The sequence below is a fragment of the Microtus ochrogaster genome, chromosome 8 (genome assembly GCF_000317375.1).
Source record: "Microtus ochrogaster isolate Prairie Vole_2 chromosome 8, MicOch1.0, whole genome shotgun sequence".
NCBI classification, from domain to species: Eukaryota; Metazoa; Chordata; class Mammalia; order Rodentia; family Cricetidae; genus Microtus; species Microtus ochrogaster.
The window spans coordinates 41,681,398-41,690,842 of record NC_022015.1 but is presented as its reverse complement, the minus strand read 5'-3'; the positions used below and the strand labels follow the sequence as shown (position 1 = coordinate 41,690,842).

The 9,445-nt window shown below is 52.8% G+C and overlaps 2 protein-coding genes across 7 annotated transcripts in view; one reads left to right on the top strand and one right to left on the bottom strand.

Annotated features, from left to right (window-relative positions):
• The window catches only part of Fermt3 (fermitin family member 3), a 16,944-nt gene extending 10,387 nt beyond the window's left edge, over positions 1-6,557 (top strand). Inside the window, exons 8-16 of the mRNA XM_026781529.1 lie at positions 2,041-2,148; positions 2,272-2,406; positions 2,499-2,548; positions 2,622-2,746; positions 2,882-2,988; positions 3,106-3,342; positions 3,677-3,801; positions 6,107-6,248; positions 6,367-6,557. Coding sequence (XP_026637330.1) covers positions 2,041-2,148; positions 2,272-2,406; positions 2,499-2,548; positions 2,622-2,746; positions 2,882-2,988; positions 3,106-3,342; positions 3,677-3,801; positions 6,107-6,248; positions 6,367-6,546 — 1,209 coding nt within the window. The 3' untranslated portion in view covers positions 6,547-6,557. The remainder of the gene's footprint in view (positions 1-2,040; positions 2,149-2,271; positions 2,407-2,498; positions 2,549-2,621; positions 2,747-2,881; positions 2,989-3,105; positions 3,343-3,676; positions 3,802-6,106; positions 6,249-6,366) is intronic.
• Position 6,558: 1 nt separating this feature from the next.
• Positions 6,559-9,408, bottom strand: Trpt1 (tRNA phosphotransferase 1). 6 transcript variants are annotated; one of them, XM_026781533.1, is made up of 8 exons: positions 9,306-9,378; positions 9,134-9,202; positions 8,868-8,949; positions 7,794-7,963; positions 7,531-7,705; positions 7,307-7,363; positions 7,119-7,229; positions 6,559-7,031 (listed from the first exon to the last, which is right to left on the bottom strand). In XM_026781533.1, exons 2-8 carry the CDS (start codon positions 9,191-9,193, stop codon positions 6,916-6,918), a joined length of 771 nt encoding a protein of 256 aa, XP_026637334.1. In that variant the 5' UTR covers positions 9,194-9,202; positions 9,306-9,378; the 3' UTR covers positions 6,559-6,915. The 6 variants fall into 6 exon arrangements, with proteins under 6 accessions (XP_026637334.1, XP_026637335.1, XP_026637333.1 ...); XM_026781532.1 differs by having other exon boundaries at positions 6,560-7,031; positions 9,336-9,408; XM_026781534.1 differs by having other exon boundaries at positions 7,119-7,181; positions 9,134-9,341.
• Between the last annotated feature and the right edge of the window lie 37 nt (positions 9,409-9,445).

Genomic DNA, 9,445 nt, shown 5'->3' with positions numbered 1-9,445 from the left:
ACCACATGGTGTGGCAAGCATTTAGGAGGCAGAGACAGGAGGATCTCTGAGTTCTAGGCCAGCCTGGTCTGCATAGTGAGTTCCAGGCCAGACAGGGCTATGTAGAGAGACCCTGTCTCAAATATAACAACAAAAACATATGGTCTCACTTTGTACGCCAGGCTTTTCTAGAATCTGTTGTGTAAAGCCAGGTGATGGTGGTGCCCACTTTTAGTCCTAGCACTGAGGAGGCAAAGACAGGTGGATCTCTGAGTTTGTGGTCAGCCTGGTCTACAGAGCAAGTTCCAAGACAGACAGGGCTACACAGAGAAACCCTGTCTCAAGAAGAAACAAAAACAAAACAAAATAAAACAAAAAAAACCATCAAAAAATAAACAGAATTCACTGTGTAGCTCAAACTGGTCTGGAATTTATGATAATCCTTTTGCCTTAACTTCCCAAATTATGGGATTACAGGGATGAGCCACCACACCCCACTAGAGCCGGTCCCCTCCCAAATACCATCAGTTTGTGTTGGTTGAATCAGGATTTGGAGCCCCAGATCTGAAGCTGAATGTGTAATTTGAAACACTGTGTGCACAGATTCGGAGGAGGAAGAGGTGGGGCATAGGGCATACAGGGCACCTCAAGTAGGACCTCCCCGTGAACAGCAAGTGACAGACAGTTCAGTTGCTCCAACCTCAGTGGCATTTACTACTTGCTGCTTTTATGATACAGCTACTACTATGCCAGAAGATTGTCCCATAGCATCACTGAGATGTGGCTTCCGCTGAAAGAACCCCCAGCCTTAGCAGTTTGTTTTTGGCCATCGGGCATGGTGGTTGTACAGCCACCCCACCACCTCCAGGTTTTTTTCAGTTTATTTTATTTTATGTTCATTGTTGTTTTGCCTGTGTGGATGCCTACGTGAAGGCACCAGATCCCCTAGAACTGGAGTTCAGACAGGTATGAGTTGCCATGTGGATACTGGGAATTGAACCTAGGTTCTCTGGAAGAGCAGTCAGTGTTCTTTATCGGCATCTCTCCAACCCTGCTGCATCCAGTTTTAAAATATTTTTGCTGTTCCAGAATATTCTCTAGTGCCCATTTGAGTTTTCTGTCCCTAACACCCCCCCCCCAGATAACCAGTAGACCGACTCTTCTGTGACCCACATTCCCTAGTGACTAAGGGACTCCAGTTCTGTTTAGCTATTAACCACTCTCCAGTGCCGTATCTCTTCATATTTTGGGCAGTTCCTGCCCTAAGCTGGTTTGTGGTGTGCTGTACACACTCTAGATAAGAGTATCTGTCAGAGGGCTGGCTCCTGAGTCCACTTCTCTGCTTGACAGTCTGCCTTTTAATTCTCTTGACGGTTTGATAAGCCATTCTGTTCTGCCGTGTGTGTGTGTGTGTGTGTGTGTGTGTGTGTGTGTGTGTGTGTGTGTGTGTGTGACAGTCTTATGTGGCCCAGCCTGATCTCAGTCACAGTTGGTCTTGAACTCCCGGCCCTCCTGCTTCCCCTTCCAAAGTGCTGGGAAGCCACCACTAAGCTCAGTTTCACCACTAAGCTCAGTTTCATGCAGCACTGGGAATGGAACCCAGGGCTTTACTCAGTCAAGGCTGCCTCTCCTCTCCTTGCCTTTTTGATGCCCTTCCTCTCAGGTCTGGTGGGTCTCAGAGTGTGCATTTCCGTGGGTCCCTGGGAGGCCCTCTCTGTTCTTGACTCTAGAGAACTTTCACTTCTTTCCTTTAGTGGTCCGCTGTCACCCCATGGGCCTCTGCTCTGTAGGTCTCTACCTCCGGGAAGCCTTCCTGGAGTTCTTTCCTGTGGCCTGTACTCTCCTGATGGCTTGAGGGATCTACCCCAGGGGATGCTATCTTCCTTCTATTCTGGGGCTGTCTTCCTCCTCGCTTGCCTCAGCAGGAGGCTAGCCTGTAGCATGGGGTGTGCAGGCCAGCAGGGTAGAGCTGGGGACTTGCTGTCCATGCTGAGCCTAGCCTGAGTATCCAGGACAGGCGCCATCTGACTAGCTGAGCTCCCTGACCTCCCGCTGCTCCAGACAGACCCCGTCCGGCTGACCCAGCTGTATGAACAAGCCCGTTGGGACTTGCTGACAGAGGAGATTGACTGCACTGAAGAGGAGATGATGGTGTTCGCTGCCCTGCAGGTGCCTGGGACCCCAGGGTGCTGGGCTACAGGGTAAAAGGCCTTCCAGAAGGGAGTCCAGTGAAAACCAGCATTGGGGGCAGATGGGCCTCAGACTCAGCTCTAACTGACTCTATGTCCCTAGTACCACATCAACAAATTGTCCCTGAGTGGGGATGTGGGGGAGCCGGCCTCTGGGGACCTGGGGTTGGATGACCTGGATGCAGCCCTGAACAACCTGGAGGTGAAGCTGAAGGGGTCAGCACACTCAGACATGCTGGTGAGGAGGGGCTTGGGCTGGGAATGAGGCTGGGGTCAGGGCCAAGGCCAGGTAGGGGACCCAAGGTTCCCTCTTCCTTCTCTCTCCCCTAGGATAGCCTTACCACCATCCCGGAACTCAAGGACCACCTCCGAATCTTCAGGTTAAGTGTGGGGAGAGAGGGGAGGAAAGAGAAGGCAGGGAGGCCATGGTTCACAATTTCCTACTCCCTCCAGGCCCCGGAAGCTGACCCTGAAGGGCTACCGCCAGCACTGGGTGGTTTTCAAGGACACCACCCTCTCCTACTACAAGAGCCAGGACGAATCACCTGGGGACCCTATCCAGCAGCTGAATCTCAAGGGTGAGGGAACACTGGCAGCAAAGCTCTCAGCCCTTTCCTCCTAGGGGCCTAGGATACCATCTGCCCTGAGGCAGCTGTGGGTGGTGGGGCTGGCTTTCTTACGGGGACCTCTTAGCCACCTCCTTCTCCTTGCAGGCTGCGAGGTGGTCCCTGATGTCAATGTCTCTGGCCAGAAGTTCTGTATCAAACTCCTGGTGCCCTCACCGGAGGGCATGAGTGAGATCTACCTGCGCTGCCAGGATGTGAGCAGACTGGACCGAAGGGGGACAGGAGTGGGAGGAGCAAGGGGCAGGGCTGCATTGGCATTCAGGGTAAGAGTGTGGCCAGTGCTTACTTACCACCCTCTCTGTCCGCTCCAGGAACAGCAGTATGCTCAGTGGATGGCTGCCTGCCGACTGGCCTCCAAGGGCCGTACTATGGCAGACAGCAGCTATGCCAGTGAGGTGCAAGCCATTCTGGCCTTCCTTAGCCTGCAGCGGACCGGTGGTGGCAGCGGAGGCTCAGGGACCCCCCAGGGCCCTGAAGCCTCTGCGGAGGGCCTTAACCCCTATGGCCTGGTGGCTCCCCGTTTCCAGCGAAAGTTCAAGGCCAAGCAGGTATCAGAGGAAGTGGGTGTGGGTGTGTGGGAACCACCACAGTGTTTATCTCGTCACCCTTGATCCCTGGACCTCCAACGGAACCCTCTTCCCTAGGGAACCCCTGTGCTCACTTCTTCCTTTTGCTGTGTCCCAGACACCTCTATGGAAGGGTTCCAGGTCTACTGTAGGGCCCGATTCAGTCACATGTGCCTTGGTACCACAATGGCTGCCTTCCCCTGTTCCATGTTCAGTGTGCTGTGCCCTCAATGGAGCAGGCAGGGAGGTGGGGGGAATCCTAGGGACTTTAGATAAGAGGAGGCCCTAAGAATCCCTTACCATTATGGCCCCTCAGCTCACCCCACGGATCCTGGAAGCTCACCAAAATGTGGCCCAGCTCTCACTGATTGAGGCCCAGCTGCGCTTCATCCAGTCCTGGCAATCGCTGCCCGACTTCGGCATCTCCTATGTGATGGTCAGGTAGGATTCCAGCCCTGCAAAGCACTGTCTCTGCCCTCACTTGCTACCAGCTGTTCTGTGCTTACATCCCACATGGGTCCCAGACACACAACCATATCGCTTTCTCCCTGTTCTCTGTGGTACCTCTCCCTGGGGTTCTGTGTATTCCCCAGTGTGCACCGTCACAGATATCCAAGAGACAGAACTCGTGCAGATAAGCGGAAGACCCAGTGCATGTCCCAGCTGTGACAGATGTTTCCCTCTCTGGGCCTTGCCAGCTGTCCCTGGTGTTATAGGGGGAACCCTGAGAACTCAGCCAGCTGTCCCTGGTGTTATAAGGGAACCCTGAGAATTCAGCCAGCTACTCCTGGTGTTACAGGGGGAACCCTGAGAACTCATTCCCAAGTCTGCAGAGAGATGAATGATATGTGGTTGATGATGGTACTCACAAGATCATTACTTGGCAGTGGTGGCGCACGCCTTTAATCCCAGCACTCGGGAGGCAGAGGTGGGCAGATCTCTGTAAGTTCAAGGCCAACCTGGTCTATAAGAGCTAGTTCCAGGACAGGCTCCAAAGCTACAGAAAACCCTTGTCTCGAAAACAAAACAAAACAAAACAAGAAACGTGATCATTACTTAGAGGCATGAACTACTCCTAATGTTGCCAAATGATATTATGATGCCTGCACCTTGTATGCATTGGTGTGTATGTGGGGGTGACCTCAGGTGTTGTTCCTCAGGTGCTGCTTATCTTGTTTATTTTTACTTTTTTTGCGGAGGTGCGGGGTGTTTTCAAGGCAGGGTTTTCTTGTGTAGCCCTGGCTGTCCTGTAACTTGCTCTGTAAACAAGGCTGACCTCAAACTCACGGAGATCCACCTGCCTCTGCTTCCTGAGTACTTTACATTTTTAAAGATTTAAGTATTTTTTCCAGGTCAGTAGTGGCACACGCCTTTAATCTCAGCACTCAGGCGGTAAAGGCAGGCAGATCTCTGAGTTCTAGGCCAGCCTGGTCTACAGAGTGAGTTCCAGGATAGCCAGTACCACATGGAAAAAGAAAAAAAAAAAAAAGAAAAAAGATTTAGTTTTTCATGCATGAATATGTATATGTATACATGTACTGCATACAGTGCTCAGTGCCCACAGAGGCCAGCAGAGGCACCAGATCCCCTGGAACTGGAGTTATGGGGCCTCTATGTGGGTACTGGGAACCAAACCTGGGTTTTCTGCAAGTGCTGCAAGTGTTAGCAGCTGAACCATCTCTCCAGCCCCTCTATCTTACATTTTCAACTTATTTATTTTGTGCATGTATATATGTGGAGGTCAGAGAACAGTTTACAGGAACCTGTTCTCTCCTTCCACCATGTGGGTCCTGGGGATAAACTCAGGTCATCAGGCTTCAAGGGGGCTGAACCCTCTTGCTGGCCCTATTTTTTCTTTTTTGGTTTTTTGAGACAGGGTTTCTCTGTAGCTTTGAACTAAAAGATTAAAGGTGTGTGCCACCACCACCCAGCCAAAGTGACACTCTTAAATAAATAAATGTGGGTTTAGGAATGGTTTAATGTGTAAAAACGGTAGTCACACAAGCCTGATAACCCTATTTTTCTTAATGTTTTCATTTTAAATCTCTGTGTGTGTCCGTACACATGCTGTGGTCGTTACACAGGGCTCAGAGAAGAGCCTCTCGGTCCATCTTTACTGTCCACCTTGCTGAGACAAGAGGTCTTACTCATCACTGTGTGTTCCAGGCTAGTTGGTCTCAGACTGTCCAGAGACTTTCCCACCTCTGCCTAATTTGCTGTAGGCACACTGCAGATGCATTAGATTTACAAGGGGTCTGTGTTCTCACGCATGTGTGGCAAGAGCTTTATCCACTGAGCAACCTCCCCCAGCCTGTCTGTGTTGTCCGAGGGACCACAAGCATGCACTACCAGTCCTGGGGACCAACCTCAGGTCTTCATACTTGCAAGGCAGGTATTTTACTGACTGAAGCATCTTCTCAGTCCCCCCCCCACCTCCTTCATCCCCTACCCACACATGTGCGTGCATGTGTACACACACACTGTTTTTTCATTCACCACATGCCAATCTTAATTGAATTCCTGCCTCAGCCCCCTTGCTGGGATGGCAGACATGCTGCACCACACCTGGCTAACCTGAGTCCTTGAATAATCCCATTTTCCAGAGTAGGAGCTTAAGGCTAGGAGAAACTGGGGCGGATGAGGCTGCACGCTACACTGAGGGCTCTGGGGCAGTGTACACACGGGGTAGGCTCCAGGGCCAGACGCGGTGTATCTGTCACTCACATTTCTCCACCCTGGGAATAAGGTTCAAGGGCAGCAGGAAAGATGAGATCTTGGGCATTGCCAACAACCGACTGATCCGCATTGACCTGGCCGTGGGCGATGTGGTCAAGACTTGGCGCTTCAGCAACATGCGTCAGTGGAACGTCAACTGGGACATTCGGCAGGTAAGCCCCAAGGGAGGGCAGGGCCAGAGCCAGGCGGCTAGAGCAGACCCAACTAGGGCAGAGCAGAAGTTGCCGCTTGCTGCCCCTGCCCACTGGACCTGTGACCACCCGCCCACAGGTGGCCATTGAGTTTGACGAGCACATCAACGTGGCCTTCAGCTGTGTGTCTGCCAGCTGCCGTATCGTGCACGAGTACATCGGGGGCTACATTTTCCTGTCTACTAGAGAGCGGGCTCGCGGGGAGGAGCTGGACGAGGACCTATTCCTGCAGCTTACGGGTGGCCATGAGGCCTTCTGAGGGCAGCCAGGCCTGCTCCACTTAGCGCCTCCAGGGACCCTCACAAGCCCGCATGCACCTGAACTCACTGCTCCACCACTCCACACACACACACCATGCTGGGCATCTTCAGCTGCTGTTGCCGGCAGGCCAAGGCCCTTGGCTGGGGCAGACACTGCCACCACCCAGCCTAGGGATGGTAGACTCTGAGCCACACAGTGCCCCTCCTCTTGCCCTGTTGGCAGGAGCTCACATTCCTATATGTATTCCCGAAGCACGTGAGGAGGTCCAGCTATGGATAAGGAACAAGGAATCCTTCTTTCAAACTGGACTTTCTTTCTGTGACTGTTTTCAGAGTCGTTTTGTTTTGCTTTTTAATAAATAAATATTTTATTGTTGGATCTTTCTTCTTCCTCCTCTGGAGCTGTGCTTGGGGCCACTCTGATGCTCTGTTTCCTTATCACCAGCCAAGGGGAGAGGCTTTCCTGAGGTAGACACAACAGTTGCTAAGAAAGGAACACCTAAATCAGCGTATGAGAGGGCAGAAGGGCACAGGCTTCAGGACGCAGGGTAGGCAGCAGTCTGGCACTCACGGGTAGGCCGCAGCTGCAGGGCCTCCTTGAAGTACTTGGGAAGCAGGAAGCCTTCAGCATCCCCTGGAGTCAGGATTACGCCATTGGCAGAGCGGAAGAAGGGGATTCCATCTGCTCACAGAGCTAGGGATGTGACCAGTGCCCCTCTCTGACAGATTTGGGAGAGTTGCAGGAGAGTTTACACTTACCTGCCAAGGCTAGGGGTCCATCGATGAACACCGCCACATCACAATTTGGGCGCATGCCTGCAGGGACATCTAGACTGGAGCCTGGGGCATTTGGGCAGAATGGGGCTCTGGGGTGGGGTAGGGATAGATTGCTCCATGCAAGTCTGGGTAGCAGTCTCACACAAAGGAAGTTGTGACCTTTGGTGGGGGACCTGGGAGGAGGGATTGGTGAAGGTGACACTGACCACTGATGACACCAGGGTCCCCAGGCAATCCTGAGGCCAAGTGGATGTGCGCCCTTCCTTGGCATGACAAGCCCTTCAGTAGAATAGATGGCCAATGCTTCCAGAATGTGCCGTGGACTAGCATCAAAGGCAGGGCTTGTGGTGTCTCCAGGGGCATCAGCTCCAACTCAGGTACCTGGGAATGAGTGTGAGAATGGACAGCAGTGAGACCTTCATCAACCGGGGTCCCACCTGCCCCCTCCCACTTGCCCCTTGGCACCCACTTGTAGGGAGTGGCCCTGATTGGCCCTGATGAGAGGGCCAGTGCTGGGCTCGCCTGGCTGCAGGGCAAACCGCTGCTTTCCATTGGTATCCACCACCCGCTGCACATCCTCAATTGAGAAGCTGTGGAACTGGGGCAGCTGCAGAAGGGATCGCAGGGGTACAAAGCCATCTGCAGGGTGGGGGTGTGCTCAGGAGCCAGGGCTGTGGTTAACAGGGGAGCCACAGGCAGCTGGAGCAAAAGCTAGGCCTGGGAGGTCACATGACCTCCCATTGTGTGATCTGCAGGAAGGCTTCCCTTTTGGGGCCTCATTTTGTTTTTTCGGTGTTGGGATGAAACAGAGCCTTGCACCTGCTGGGCAAGCACTCTGCTAAGGAGACACACTTCTTCTCTCCGAAGTCTCTGTTTTCTTAACTTACAGAGGAAGGCGATCAGCTTCATGGTGGGCATAGTGGTACACACCTATAAGCCCAGCACTTGGGAGATACTGACAAAAGAATCAAACATTCAAGGCATTTTGAGGCTAGCTTAGGTTACATGACCCTTTGTTCTTAAGAGGACTGGCTGTTCTTCCAAAGGAAGTCTGATTCCCAGCACTCACACGGCAGCTCCCAACCATCTGAACTCCAGTTCCAGGGGGTCCAATGCCCTCTTCTGGCCTCCACAAGCACCAGATATGCATGTGCAGACATACATGCATACAGGCAAAACATTCATACACATATAAAATTTAAAACAAAAAAACACTAAAAGAAAATATATCTGCTTTAGAGTAACATAGTAAGCACTAAGTAGTTGACCCAGAGTGGCCATGCAATGAACATCAGTTGCTTCAGTATGCCCCACTGCCCGTATAGGGCCACTTGGCTGAAAAACACATCATGAGGCCCAGCCTAGGCAGGGGCTTCTCTTCCAGAGGCCATGGAAGGGGTTCTGGACCTGGTTTCTCCTGTACATTGGGAGAGCCTGCGTATTCTGTGTTCCTACTGGAGCAGTGTTAAGAGTTGAGGAGGCGAGGTTCCAGTTGCTCTCTGGGCTCCTTCTTTTCCTCCCGTCCTCCACAGTGCTCACTTACCAGCTCGCATGGGAAGTCCCAGCTTCAAGGCTCCGTGGCGTAGGACATAGGACAGAGCCTTAGACAGCTGCACGTCTCGGTCCTGAAAGAGTCCCGTGGTGGATTTCTGGGTTTCAGTAACTAGCCCTGAGGCCTACTACAAAGGTAGACCAGGACATCTCCAGTGGTCTCTGGGACCATTGGTCCTGCAGTCTTCCCACCAAGAAGCCAAGGCTCAGAGGGTCCCCTGCCCTGTTCAGCTACCGTGACGGTGGAAAAGTGCACACCTGTTCCCGAGGTCTATGGGCCCTTCTACCTTCCTGCCTCCTTCCTCCAGGGGCGTTCATGACTAAGACCTGTAGAGAACACCGACCTGTGGTCACTCTGCCCATAAAGTCACAAAGGCTCAGGATGAGAGAACCACATTGCTCATCCCATCCTGGAACCTCTGGTCCATACAAGATTTGAGGCCCAGCTGATGAGACTTGCCCAGGGTCACAATGACAGCCACGTGGCCCGAGGGATCAGGATCGAACCCCGCTCTCCGGAATCGGAGGGCGGATCTGCCGTCCTGGTCTCCGGACTGGAGTGCAGACAGA